This window comes from Protobothrops mucrosquamatus, unplaced genomic scaffold (assembly GCF_001527695.2).
Source record: "Protobothrops mucrosquamatus isolate PMUCROS unplaced genomic scaffold, P.Mucros_1.0 scaffold2617, whole genome shotgun sequence".
In the NCBI taxonomy this organism is placed as follows: domain Eukaryota; kingdom Metazoa; phylum Chordata; class Lepidosauria; order Squamata; family Viperidae; genus Protobothrops; species Protobothrops mucrosquamatus.
In genome coordinates, this window is record NW_015388671.1 from 146209 (window position 1) to 161091 (window position 14883).

The following is a 14883-nucleotide window of genomic DNA, read 5'->3' on the forward strand; positions in this document are numbered from 1 at the left end:
AGAAGGCGGTCTCGAAGGTATCCCGGTCCGCTGCCATGGAGCGCCTTAAAGATGATAGTCAGCACCTTGAAGCGCACCCGGAAGGCCACCGGCAGCCAATGCAGCTCGCGCAGCAGCGGTGTTACATGGGAGCGACGAGTCCCTCCCAACACCGCCTGCGCGGCCGCATTTTGGACTAGCTGGAGCCTCCGGGTGCTCCCCAAGGGAAGCCCCATGTAGAGAGCATTACAGTAGTCCAGGCTGGAGGTGACCAGAGCATGAGTGACTGTGCGCAAGGCGTCCCGGTCCAGAAAAGGCCGCAACTGGTGAATCAGGCGGACCTGATAAAACGCCCCCCTGGTCACGGCCGCCAACTGATCATCCAGTGTCAGCCGTGAATCCAGGAGGACACCCAGATTGCGCACCCTATCCGAGGGGGCCAAAGGAAATATCCTTCTCACGAAGGAAAGCAATAAAATTCCACTCCCCCTCTCTCTCTTTCTCTCTCCCCCTCCTCCACACGAAGGGGTCAGCTTAAAACCTCCAATCCCTCTTTACCTTCACCTGATGAACTCCAACAGCCACCCCTTTCCTTCCTTCCCTTTTTCTATCCTTTCCCTTCATCCACCCCTGCCACATCCCAAACCAGCAGCAGCTGTCCCAATCTCTCCCTTCCCAGCCAAGCTCCTGTAGCCCCGCTACAACTGCAATTGAGCCCAAATTTTCTGTCATTGTTAAGTGAATTTCCCCCCCATTTTATGACCTTTCTTACCACACATGTGTTAAGTGAATCACTGCAGTTGTTAAGTTAGCAACATGGTTTTCAATGAATCTGGCTTCCCCATTGACTTTGCTTGTCAGAAGGTCACAAAAGGTGATCACATGACCCCGGGACACTGCAACCATCATAAATATGAGTCAGTTGGCAAGCGTCTGAATTTTGATCATGTGACCACGGGAATGCTGCAATGGTTATAAATGTGAAAAACGGTCATAAGTCACTTTTTTCAGTGCTGTTGTAACTTTGAACAGTAACTGAATGAACTGTTTAAGTCTAGGACTACTTGTTCCTGGGAGCTACTTACGGCCCAGATTTGAAGCTCAGACAGTCCCCTCCCCAAGTAATGTGACTGAACTTCAGGCTCTTAGCAACTTGACCCCACTTAACGGCTGCTTGCAGCATCCCATGGTCAACTGATTGTGTTTTACAATGATTTTGCCAAAATTCAGCAGTTACTTCCACTTTGGGGCAAAACTGCACCCATTGTGAACCCTTGGTTTGCTTAATGACTGTGTTTGTTTAATGACCATGGTAGCCGCTTTATGATCCCGTGTGAGTTAAACAACCATCACAAAATAGATTGCAAAATTGGGTTAGTCACCTGGTTGACCTTTTTTACAATCGTCATGACTTACGAATGTGATGGGCAGGGTCTATTATAGTCGTGAGATGGGGACTACCTGCATTTGGAGGTGAAGCACATTTCGCACCATCCAGAGCCAAGAATAGCTTGGAAAAGAGGTTTAAAGAAGATCCTCTGTTATCAAAGCCTAACCAAGAGCTGTCTGCTCCATCCCCTATAATAGGTCACTCACTTGGAGCAGCAGCTCCAGGAAGATCTGGCTGTATTACGTGCAGAACATCAGACCCTGAGCCTTTGCAATGCTGAGCATGCTGCACGAATGCAAAGTCTGCAAGCTGAGGTAAGAAAAAAGGCTGTCGATTAATGCCCCTCTTCGAGCCAGTGATGGCAGGCAGGTAAAAGACTAATCCTTTCTTCTCCATCACTCTAGGGGTGTTATAGCTTAATCTGAAAATGGTTGATTTAGCATGCACAGTCTTATTGCACGAGATAACCCAGGAATAAACACAATAAGCAGTGGTCTATAGTAAATGGTGGTTTATCTTACACTATCTACAATATCATACACCAGGAACAATATACATACACATGCTAATACAGCAGGATCCAACAAACCACAGTTACAGCAGGAAACGGAAAAGAGAGAACACATCAGCGGAGCCTTCCCTTTATAGAAAGGCTCTTAAAGAGACACAGACCCTGCTGAGTCATTCCCATCATTACATCTTATATCTTATATTACATAAGCTGGTTAGCTGTTAAATTAATACCTTGACAACACACACTAAACTGGTAACTGATGACTCAGAGCTACTGTACTAGATCTGGGCTTCAAAAATACTGACAACCACCTGATGGCAGCACAGACTTGGTGTTTGCTGCCATTTTGCTGCCATCTAGAGGTCATCTGGAATTCTGCAGCCCCCATCTACTAGCCCTAAACAACTCTCCCCTCTATTCTCAAACCTATGTTGCACAGTTCGGGTTGCCCAGAGCTAAAGAAAGGACATGGTTTGTTTGTGTTCAAGGTGGTCTTCCTTTCCTCTTCATACATGTTCTGTTCCTGAAACTAAGAAGCATGCCCTCCAACTCTTAAAAACATCCAATAGTCCAGGGGTCCCCAACCCACTACTGGGCTTTGAGCCTTTCAGAACTAGGCCATGGAAGTGACAGGTGAGCATGTGTGTTCATGCATGCATTCACACTTATGCAAGCAGTGGGCGAGCATGTGTGTGTGCACTCCATTTGCTCAAGAAGTGGGTGCGTGTGCCCATGCAAATGGAGTTGCAAACACGCTCGCCAACTTCTCACACAAAACCATCCCCTCTCCCCCCCCCACTCGCCAGTCCACAAAGCCAAAAAGATTGGGGAATTCTGCAATAGCCGCATGTCTGTCCTATCTGAACATCTGACTCTAATCATCACTGTGAAAGTCTTCATCTGTAGGGACAATAATCAATCTTTGAGTTTCTTCAGTCCCCAATATGGTTGATTCTTAGCATGTATCCTAGGTCTTTTTTTCCAAGATTCAGGAAATGCTGGGCAATTTGGAGCCTCTGTTTATATTTCCTACAAGGCCCTTGAGCATCACTCTGGAGCATTGTGGAAGCTATCCTGAAATCCTTATGTAACCCTCTTTCTCTGAAGAATTGCAGTATTAATACAGTAGAATATATAATCATGAGAGGATGCCCAGTTCTCAAAAATTGCTGATGGATTATGTCAAGGAAAGTGTGTTAGTCACTGAATGGAAGCCATTTTGAGAAGTACAGGTAGTCCTCAACTTATGACCATTTGTTTCATAACTGTTCAAAGTTATAACGGTGCTGAAAAAAGTGACTTATGAGTCACAGCATCCCTGCAGTTACGTGATCCCAATTCAAGCACTGGGCAACCAGCATCTATTTACAAAGATTACAGCATCCTGGGGTCATATGATCACCATTTGTTACCTTCCCAGGTAGCTTCCAACAAGCAAGGTCAATGGGGGAAGCCAGATTCAATTAATGACTGTGTGATTTGCTTAATGACCCTGGCAAAAAAGGTTATAAAATCAGGTGCGGTCACGTGATGATTCATCTAACAAATGCATTGCTTAGCGATGGAAGTTCCAGTCACAACTGTGGTCATAAGCTGAGGACTACCTGTATTACATCAACAACTTTGCATGTAGAGAAAGATGGAGGATGAAAACCTGTATTTGAGGGGTCCTTGGTGCTCTCTGAGCTTGGTTGATTTCTTGCAGATGTTACGTTACCCAAACTAGGTAACATCATTTGTTACAATCCTTTATTACAGGCATGTCAAACTGCCGGCCCGCGGGCCAGATGCGTTACACTGAAACCGTGCCGGCAATGGGGAAAAAGTCACAATACATCACGTGACGTCGCGAGTTTGACATGCCTGCTTTATTAGGAACCATGATGGTGCAGTGGTTAAAATGCAGTATTGCAGGATAACTCTGTCTATAGCCAGGAGTTGGATCCTGACCAGCGCAAGGTTGACTCAGCCTTCCACCCTTCTGAGGTCGGTAAAATGAGGACCCAGATTGCTGCGGGCAATATGCTGACGTTTGTATACTGCTTAGAGAGGGCTATATGAAGCAGTATATAAGTGCTATTGCTATTTGTTCTTCAGTGGGTGCAATCTCCTATTACAAATGGATAATCTATTGCCCAATCTGAATTGGCAACCACACTTTGGTGATATCTGTTGTCTAATATCTTTTTTTTTTTACTTTAACAAAGATAGGTATGCAGTGTTATTCCAGATTTTCTGGGTTTGGAAGAAAACTTTTCCACTTTTCCCAAGCCAAAACTGGGCACAAGGCATTGAGCTGACTGAGCAGGGAATGGTGATATGGAGCTGATCTTTGAAGTGTTCCCTCCTTTCTTCTTATGTTCATTTCTGACGTCTTCCTTCGCAGAATCGTCTGCTTCAAGAGCGGAAGCAAGATATGGAGAAACAGATCCGTCAGCTTCAGGAGGAGACCGAATCCATCCAGGTGCTGGTGGACACGTTACACGACAACCTCCTCCTTCTCCGCAAAGAGAGCCGTGAAAAGCAGCTGCAGGTATGTGGTTTATGTACTTGCACATAAACGTTACGTTTCAGGGGAAACAATGGCCAGTCTTGAAACGGGACGAAACCAAAAGAGATATGAAACCACTGATGGGAAAATGAGTCACCCAGGGGCGGTTATGCACAGAATTAGGAAGAAGAATTCCATGAAAGCAGCTGCATCTCGGGGAAAAACTCTTCCCCAGAAGCTATTTTCAGCCTCTGCTTCCTGTTTCTCTTCCCATCCAAAGTTTAAACAGGTAGAAGTGGAAGCTGAGGAACTCCGGACTGCCAATAGGCACCTCCAGCATCAGGTCAAAGATTTGAAGGAAGAGATCCGTCTGCATGAGTCAGATACCTCTGTTACTTCCATCCAATCTGAGATTGAAAGCAGTTTAGGCGATGCTCCAGGAGCCCCTGGACAGACACCAAAGGTAAACTAGAAGGATACACCTGGGGAGGGGGGCTCAGATTCCCTTTTTAGTGTCACCAGGGAAATTTTCAATGTCAAAAGAAGGCTGTAATTTGTGTGCTAATTTGAGAGAGTGCACAACATTACACATAGCTGACCAATCCTTCCCAAATGTCTATGGAGATTCTCAGTCATTCAGGTCATGGTTGTCCCAAAGGTGCTTTTTCAAAGGGCAACTGGACTTTGTCTTTCCTTGAAGATGTTTTGCTTCTCATCCAAGAAGCTTTGTCAGTTCTGACTCTTCAGGGGCAATCTTTCCCACACTCTGGGTGTGCAGATAATCTTCAATTTACAACCACACACTAATCCTCAACTTACAACGATCAGTTTAGTGGCCATTCAAAGTTATAATGGCCGTGAAAAGAGTGACTCACAACTGGCCCTCACACTTGTTGTGACCCTCGCAGTATCCACAGAGTCACATGATCAAAACTGAGGTGCTTGGCAACTGGATTATATTTACAATGGTTGTAGCATCCTGGGGTCATGTGATCACCATTTGTGACCTTCCCAGCTGGCTTCCAACAAGCAAAGTCAGTGGGGGAAGCTGGATTTGAGCACATGATTTAATTAACAACTGCAGGGATTCACTTCTTAACCACTTAGGCGAAAACATCATTAAACTGGGCATGATTCACTTAACAGTCATCTTGCTTAGCAATAGAAATTCTGGTTCAAAGTGTGATCGTAAATTGAGGACTACCTGTATTCAAAATATATTGATTGGGACATCTGAAGCATGTTATCTTCATACCTAGCTGGAACAAATTATAAGACACTTCTGCCCAGCACAATATTCGCTCTTGTTTCCAGCCCTAATGCCTCACCACCCAATTGGAAAATGACCTTTGTGTATCTTCCTTTCTGTGGGACTTGAAACAATGGAAAAAGACAAGGAACACCATGAGCCAGTCAGTCAGTTCTCTCATCACTGGACCAAGAAGGAAGCCCAAAACTGGGACTTAAAAAATGTCTGGTTGCAGAGCTGTCCCTGTCCCCTGAGTGATTACAAATCCTCTCACTCATACCCTATGCACAGACCATCACTGTTTTATTTTCTAAAAGACATAAATTGCCTCCACAACTGCCAGATGTTTAATCTTGTTTGGCACTTGAAAATAATAATAAATAAATGAACCCTTGTTGTGGAAGCCACTGGGCTCTGAAAATAGCATCTCTTCTGTCCTTATCAAAAAGCCTCTGAAAAGAGTAATATTAGAACAATAGTAGGGTGATAGGTTCTCCTGAGCCCAGGTAGGCTTATTCCTAAGAAACCATGCACACAATTGCAATTTGGTCCAAAGGGAGATAGTTGGTATCTTAATGCAACGTGGGAGACACCCATGAAGAATTGTCCTGGTGAGATTCACACGAAGACAATGTGGCTGTATAGATAGTCCTCGGCTTACAACCACAATTGAAACCCAAAATTTCCATTGCTAAGCAAGACGGTTGTTTTGCCCTGTTTTATGACCTTTCTTGCCACCGTTGTTGAGTGAATCACTGCATTTGTTAAGTTGGTAACAGGGTTGTTAAGTGAATCTAGGTTTCCCACTGATTTTTGCTTTTGCAGAAGGTTGCAAAAGGTGATCACCCGACCACGGGACACTGCAACCATCATGAATACATGGCAGTTGCCAAGCATCCAAATTTTGATTATGGGGATGCTACAGTGGTTGTAAGTGTGAAAAACAGTCATAAGTCACTTTTTTCAGTGGCATTGTAACTTTGAATGGTCGTTAAACGGATAGTTATAAGTCTCCTACTTTCTAGCACTAAGCTTTCTGACTCCTTGGGCGGGCATCTATTTAACTACTTTAGTCAATCACCCACGGCATCCACAAGACTGGTTCCACTCCAAAGAAGGCCTCTCCAAGGCTGGAGGAGAACATCTCTGAATACACCAAAAGGGTTTCGGCCTTGAGCTATCAGCAGCAAGACATCCTGGCCCAGAAAGAAATGGAGATTGCGAAACTCCAGGATCAGGTAACCTGCGCTGTACTTTTATAACAACAACAACAACAACAACAATAACAATAATAATAATAAACGTTGGAAGGGACCTTGGAGGTCATCTAGTCCAACCCCCTGCTCAGGCAGGAAACTTCCAGTGTTGGAGCATTCACAACTTCTGGAGGCAGGTTGTTCCACTGATTAATTGTTCTAACTGTCAGGAAATTTCTCCTTAATTCTAGGTTGCTTCTCTCTTTGGTTAGTTTCCATCCATTGCTTTTTGTCCTGCCTTCAGGTGCTTTGGAGAATAGCTTGGCTCCTCCCTCTTCTTTGTGGCAGCCCCTGAGATATTGGAACACTGCTATCATGTCCCCGCTCGTCCTTCTCTTCATTAAACTAGATATACCCAATTCCAGCAACCATTCCTTATATGTTTTAGCCTCCAGTCCCCTGATCATCTTTGTTGCTCTTCTCTGTACTCTTTCTAGAGCAGTGGTTCTCAACCTTTTTAATGCCGCGACCCCAACCGGTCATAAGTCGAGGACTAAACCGGTCGTAAGTCAAGGACTACCCAACCGGTCGTAAGTCGAGGACTTTCCCTGCCCAGGAGCGCCGTGTATGCGTGGTTCCGCCCCCTGCGCTAGCCGAGGCATAGCTGGCAAGCGGCAGAGACGGAGCAGGCCGACCACCAGCTGGCCCAGCCCAAGGGAGGTAAGGCACCTGCTGGAAAAGGGGGAAAAAAATGGCGGACAAAAAAAATGGCGGACAGCCTTGTTTGGCGACCCCCATGAAATGGTCGATCGACCCCAAATGGGGTCCCGACCCACAGGTTGAGAACCACTGTTCTAGAGTCTTTTTTACATCGTGGTGACCAAAACTGGATGCCATATTCCAAGTGTGGCCTTACCAAGGCCTTGTAAAGTGGTATTAACACTTCACGTGATCTTGATTCTATCCCTCTGTTAGTGCAGCCTAGCACTGTGTTGGCTTTTTTGGCAGCTGCAGTACACTGCTGGTTCATAGTTAAGTGATTGTCCACTAGGACTCCAAGATCCTTCTCACAGTTGCTACTTTTGAGCAAAGTACCACCTATACTATACCTGTGCATTTGGTTTTTCTTGCCTAAATGTAGAACCTTACTTATGGGAGGCCAATCTCTTGTGTGGCTTGGGGAATCGCACACTGCATGACTTCTTCTCCATCCCCAGGTGACCTTGCAACACGTGGAGCTCAGCGGTTTGAAGTCTGAGATAGAGAACCAGAGGCGGCTGTACCAAGAAAGCAATCGGGACAAGGCCTTGAAGTTAGCCATAGCAGACCAGGATGAGGCTATATTCAAGTGAGCTCTGATGATTGGCTTTGCAAACCACATACACTGTATTGATTTATGTACAGGTAATCCTTTGACTGAACAACCCTTCGTTTAGCAACCATTCAGAGTTACAAAGGAGCTGAAAAAAGTGATTTATGACTGGTCCTCGTACTTAGGATCGTTGCAGCATCCCCCACAGTCATGTGATCAAATTTGGGTGCTTGGCAACCAGCACGTATTTAGAATGGTAGCAGTGTCCCAAGGTCATGTGATCACCATTTGCAACCTTACAAGCCCGCTTCTGACAAGAAAAGTCAATGGCGGAAGCCAGATTTGCTTAGCAACCCTATGACTCACTTAACAACCTTGGTGATTCACCTAATGGCTGTGTCAAAAAAAATAAAGCAGGCGTGACTCACTTAACATCTGCCTAGCTTAGCAACAGAAGTACCAGTCCCAATTGTCATAAATTGAGGACTATCTATAATCCCTTTGCTCCTGATACTATGATTGCTGCTGGGTTCGTTGCCTGTCAAAGTAGTTGGACCAGCCTGTCTATCATTTCAAAGTCCCCAGCAGTCATTAATAAAGCCACTACATTTGGAGTTATCAGCTTGGGGAAAACTGAGTTAGACCCAATCATATGGGCTCACTGGCAAGGCAGATTAAACGAGACCCCCATCTTCCAAGGCAGTTTACCATAGGCTAATGTTTCCCAGCCTTGGCAGCTTTAAGATGTATAAACTTCAACTCCCAGAGTTCTTTAGCCAGCCTGGCTGACTGAGGAATTCTGGGAATTGAAGTCCACACATCTTAAATGTGCCAAGGTTAAGAACTACTGTTTCATGGCAGGAACCATTATGGAATGGAGATACCCTTCTCCATCCCAGTTAGGGCTCCCTCATTATGTGAGAACAAAAGCTAGAATTTGTACTTTGCTGCAGATGCAACAAAAAACAATCGAAGTCATAATCTCTACCATTGCATTGATGATGTTACATAGTTTAGGTAATGAAACGTCTGCAAGAAAACAACCAAGCTCAGAGAGCAGCAAGGACTCCTCATTTCAACCCTAAGCTACAAATATTCTCCTTTTTTGCCACCATTGCATTTTCTTACAGCAAGTGGCCTTATTTATGATGATGGTGCATTATTGCGAGGGTTGAAAGGATGGAAATGAGACCTTGGAGGAAATCTTTATGCATCGGCCTTGAATCTTTCCAATTTTAGCCAAATCGTGTTCCTTTTCTGCTTATCAAAGTTATTCAACCTGAATAAACTTGCTGACTTCACTATACACTCTGCAAAGGTTGCTTGTTTGAACAACTGTAATGTTTATTGCTAGTGGGTTAATTAATAACAGCAAAACCACACCTTTGATGGAATTGCCACACAATAACACCAGATTTGAAGTCACTGCACTGATACTATTAAACTAGAAAATCCAATTGAAAATGCTGCCCATTCCCTAAAAAGCTTTTTTATAGCATAGCACCAGGTTATATCGGAACCAAAGGAGAATCCGCCAAGGACACATTTAGCAAGTATTATAGCAACTGCCAGCTACCCAAAATTCAATACCACAAATTTATGACATCACAAAATAATGTCTACTCAGAAAGGTGAAAATAAATAGATGTAATGGTGACGATTCTCTCTGTTTGTAATAATACAGGAAATGACCTTGGGAGACCAGCAAAAGAGATGCTGCCTATGGACTGGTCAGATAAGAGGGAGCATAGCCTACAGCTGCAAAATGGGTGGAGAAAGAGATAGGAAGGCACCTTCCCTAATTTCTCAGACTGTTAAGGAGATGGTGGAAGATTTGTACTTTCAGATTTGCAAGTTTCTCTTCAAGTAGTTCTACAACAAAATAAAATTTGTATTTCCTGTCTGGTTTACCTGGGAGGGCTGACATCAATGTTGCAAGTCTGAAAATACAACACACACACAGTCACTTTTACAGTCCAATAACTTAAAAACAGATTTGGCCTTCTGTAACTGACAGATGGAAATATTGTCAATGCTCGTATTTTCTAAGTCCCTTCCAAGATTTTTTGGTATGGCACCCAGTTTATGCCCTATTCTTTCAATTTCAATTTTCAGATCTGGATACTTGTGATCTTCTCCAATTTTTTGTTTTCTATTCTACTATCTCCTGGTATTGCCACATCTATACTTTCTTTGTTTCAATCACAGTTAAATCTGATGTGTTATGAGCCAAGATTGTATGTTTTTTTAAAAAAAAAACTCCCACAATAATTATTCAGTCTGTCATTTGTACTTCTATAACTGTCTGGTTTGGTACAGCAACCTAACAACACAGGTACAGACTCCAACGGATAGTCAGGACTGCAGAAAAAAACAGTTGCAACCAGCCTGCCTTCCATTGAGGAACTGTATACTGCAGGAACCAGAAAGAGGGCTGAGAAAATATCTATAGACTCCTCACATCCTGGACATAAACCACTTCAACTCCTCCCCTCGGGACGGTGCTACAGGGCATTGCATGTCAAAACAACTAGAGTCTAGACATACGGAACAATTTTTTCCCTCAGGCCATCGCTCGGCTAAACACCTAATTCTCACAGAGCTGTCTAATGTCTATGTATACAGTCAATGTATGACCACAATTGAGCCCAAAATTTATGTTGCTAAGTGAGAAATTTGTTAAATGAATTTTGCCCCATTTTACGACTTTTCTTGCCACATTTGTTAAGTGAATCACTGCAGTTGTTAAATTAGTAACACGGTTGTTAACGTAAATCTGACTTCCCCATTGACTTTGCTTGTCAGAAGATTGGTGATCACATGACCCCGGAACATTGCAACCGTCATAAATGTGAGTCAGTTGTCAAGCAGCCCAATGTAAATTATGTGAGCATGGGGATGCTGCAATGGTCATAAGTGTGAAAAATGGTCAGGTCATTTTTTTCAGTGCCATTGTAACGTCGGTCACTTAGCGAACTGTTGTAAGTCAAGGACTACCTGTATTTACTGATGTAGTATGACAGTAGCATTATTATCCTTCTTACCTTCTTTACTAACCCCTCTTATACTGTAGGTAAGATTAGTATGATTATTCTACTGTTGCTTTGCATGTACACTTTGAGCTTCTGCACCAGAGACACTAATCACACTTGGCCAAGTTAAGTTATTCTCCTCTCCTCCCCTCCCCTCCCCTCCCCTACTCCACTCCACTCCACTCCACTCCACTCTACTCTACTCTACTCTACTCTACTCTACTCTACTCTACTCTACTCTACTCTAATTTATTGTATATATTATAATATAAAAATAATAAAATTATGGTTTAGTTACACAGTCAGCCAGATGTTTAGACAGGATTTGTCATTTTTGTCTACCTTTTAAGTCTTTCCCAAGGGACTGGGATAGACAGATGCTGTTGTCTGATGATGTTAAAGGTATCATCACAGGGTGACACTTACTGTTCCAAGTAAAGCTGCCTTTTGCAATTGACTGATGTGGATTTCATCAATGCTGATGGTGTTCACGTAGTGCTCCAGATGTATGACTATGACTATACTTTTTTTCCTACTAGGAAAGGTGAAATAGAATTGGAATTGGCAAAAATCTCCCTGGAGCGAGATTCGCTGAGCCAACAGTTGCTGCGTGTCATTCTCCAGAAGATGGCACTTACTCAGGAGCTGGAAGCTTGGCAAGTGAGTAAGCAAATATCAGAACCATCAGGAAACATGTCCTCCTGAGGTTTAACTGTTAATTCGTTTGCAAGCTGTGAACCATGTGTCAGGAACTGTAACAGTCCCGATGGCTCCTTTTTTAAAAATCCCATTCAGATACAGCTTTGGCTCCTTCAACATTTCCTCAGTTCCAGATGCATTTTGTGACATAGCTGAATGGAGTGTGGGGATTTTTATCCTTTTCCTATATTGAATTTGTATTTGAATTTGAATTTATTATATTTATACCCCGCCCTTCTCCCGGAGGACTCAGGGCGGCTTACAGCCAGTTTAAAAACAGTTTGATACAAATACAAAATATAAAATTAAGAGAATAATTAAAAATAAATATTTAAATAGGCCGCTTCTACTAAAATTTAGTTAAAACCAATTTAAAATACCCTTAGGCCAGTCCTGCCCGCTGAAACAACCAAGTCTTGAGGGCGCGGCGGAAGGAGGGGAGATCCGGAATCACCCGGATCTCTGGGGGCAGCTCGTTCCCAGCTGCATTCCAGGTTCACTGAATGAATCTCATCCCTTTTCAAATAGGCCCCTTTTGGGGGGAGGGAGGAAGGCCCAATGATGGGATATAAAAGGGGAGCTTGCAGGAAAGCAAATGCAAAAAGAAATATTTACTGAAGAATAAAGGTAGTCTTCAACTTAACACCACAACTGAGCCCAAAATTTATGTTGCTAAGTGAGACATTTCTTAAGTGAGTTGTGCCCCCATTTTATGACCTTTTCTTGCCACAGATGCTAAGTGAATTACTACAGTTATTAAGTTAGTAACACGGTTGTTGAATGAATCTGGCTTCCCCATTGACTTTGCTTGTCAGAAGGCCGCAAAAGGTGATCACGTGACCCTGGGACTCTGCAACCGTCATAAATATGAATCAGTTGCCAAGCGTCTGAGTATTGATCACATGACCACGGGGCTGCTGCAACGATCATAAGTGTGAAAAATGGTCATAAGTCACTTTTTTCAGTACCGTTGTAACTTCGCACGGTCACTAAATGAAAAGTTGTAAGTTGAGGACTAGCCATAGTTAAAAACAAATGGCTGAGGAATTCTGGGAGTTGAAGTCCACAAGTCTTAAAGTTGCCAAGTTTGAAGACCCCTGAGTTATAGGAAGGGGAATGCTAAGATGTTATTAGTGCAAAATAAAAATAAAAATGAAGTGGAGGGGAAAGGTGTAGCAGGAAAGGAGTTTAGAAAATTAGAAAATTAGAGTTTAGATTTAGAAAATCACAGAAACAAATCGGTGAGGAGCTAAAATATTTTTTCTGTTTCTGCGTTGGATTTGTGATGCTACACATGAAACCAGCTAAGCATTTGAATAGTCTAAAGCTGGGGCCAGCAGAGCAAACCCTGAGCAAAAATTACTGATAGAGCTCTGGATCGCAAGTACGTGCCTAACTATATGAGGAAAGGAAACATCACTTTCAGAATAATGCAACTGTATTGTAGGGGCCAAATTATGACGTTTCGTTTCCGCAAAGCCAAAACGAAATCACAGGAATCTTTTTTTGTTTTTGCTTTGAGCATTTGGGGCAGAAATACTTTACAAATGGGAGTCTTCAAGGGCAAAATTGTGTCTTTTGTTCAAAATAACAGGTGGCCCTCAACTTACAACCAGTTGTTTAATGATGGTTCAAAGTTACAAAGGCACTGAAAAAAAGTGACTTGGAAGCAGCCCTCACACTTGCAGTACAACTATCACAGCATCCCCACTGCCACATGATGAAAATTTGGCCACTTTGCAACCAGCATGTATTTATGTGAGGAAAGAACCATGGTGGTGCGGTGGTTAGAATGCAGTATTGCAGGCTAACTCTTCCGACTGCCAGCAGTTCGATCCTTACCAGCTCAAGGTTGACTCAGCCTTCCATCCTTCCGAGGTCTGTAAAAAGAGGACCCAGATAGTTGGGGGCAATATGGTAAACTGCTTAGAGAGGGATATAAAACACTGTGAAGTGGTATATAAGTTTAGGTGCTACTGCCAGTGATATTTATGATGGTTGCACTGTCCCAGGATCATGTGCTTTCCATTTGCAACCATTTCCCAGCTGGCTTCTGACAAGCAAAGTCAATGGGAGAATCCGAATTTACTTAACAACTGCATGATTAATTTAAAAACTACAGAGTCGCTTAACAACTGTGGCAAGAAAGGTCATAAAATCAGGCACGAATCACTTAACAACATCCTTGCTTAGCAATGGAAATTCTGATCCCAAATGTGGTCATAAGTTGAAGACTATCTGTACTGTAGGCAGATGAACCCTTTTAAATGAAAATGGGTTGGGACAGCATATCTGATATTGCTTCAGAGAGACTCAAGAAAGGATTTCTGGATTCTACTTCATGTTGATCAGAATATTCTCTTTTTTTCTTTGCGACCTACAGGATGATATTCAGTATATTATTCACCAACAACTTCTCCAGAAACAGCGGGAAGAACGCCATTGCCTCACCCCGCCACCAAAGCCACCGACACAAGGCAAGGGTCCTGAATTATTTCGGGCTGGTGCCAGCATTCCCAGTGGCACAGGCTTCTTCCCATTCTTCCGGAAAAGCTGAATTGTGGAAGGTGTGGAACTTCTAATATGGCTGAAGGCAGGATAGTGGGTAAAGGGAATGCAAAGGCTGGACTGGATGATAAGAGACGCAGTAGAAGCTCCTTTGAGGGACATCTTGGAGGGACAAGGGCTGAATGAGTTCAAGAGCCTTTTAGAATAGAATAGAATAGAATAGAATAGAATAGAATAGAATAGAATAGAATAGAATAGAATAGAATAGAATAGAATAGAATAGAATAGAATAGAATAGAAGGACCTTGGAAGTCTTCTAGTCCAGCCTCCTGCTCAAGCAGGAGAACCTCCTATACCATTTCAGACAAGTCTCTTCTTAAAAACCTCCAGTGATGGAGCACTCACAATTTCTGGAGGCAAGCTGTTCCACTGGTTAATTGTCCTCACTGTTAATAGGTTGACCCCATCCTCTTTGTAGCAGCCCCTCAAATACTGGAATACTGCTATCCTGTC

General features: G+C 43.3%; 1 protein-coding gene across 1 annotated transcript in view; it reads left to right on the top strand.

Moving 5' to 3' along the window:
• Positions 1 to 14419, top strand: part of LOC107296053 (BICD family-like cargo adapter 2) — a 47934-nt gene extending 33515 nt beyond the window's left edge. Inside the window, 7 exon segments of the mRNA XM_015825396.2 lie at positions 1567 to 1683; positions 4270 to 4416; positions 4655 to 4837; positions 6697 to 6861; positions 8037 to 8167; positions 11703 to 11823; positions 14246 to 14419. Of these exon segments, the coding sequence (XP_015680882.2) occupies positions 1567 to 1683; positions 4270 to 4416; positions 4655 to 4837; positions 6697 to 6861; positions 8037 to 8167; positions 11703 to 11823; positions 14246 to 14419 (1038 nt within the window).
• Positions 14420 to 14883: the final 464 nt, after the last annotated feature.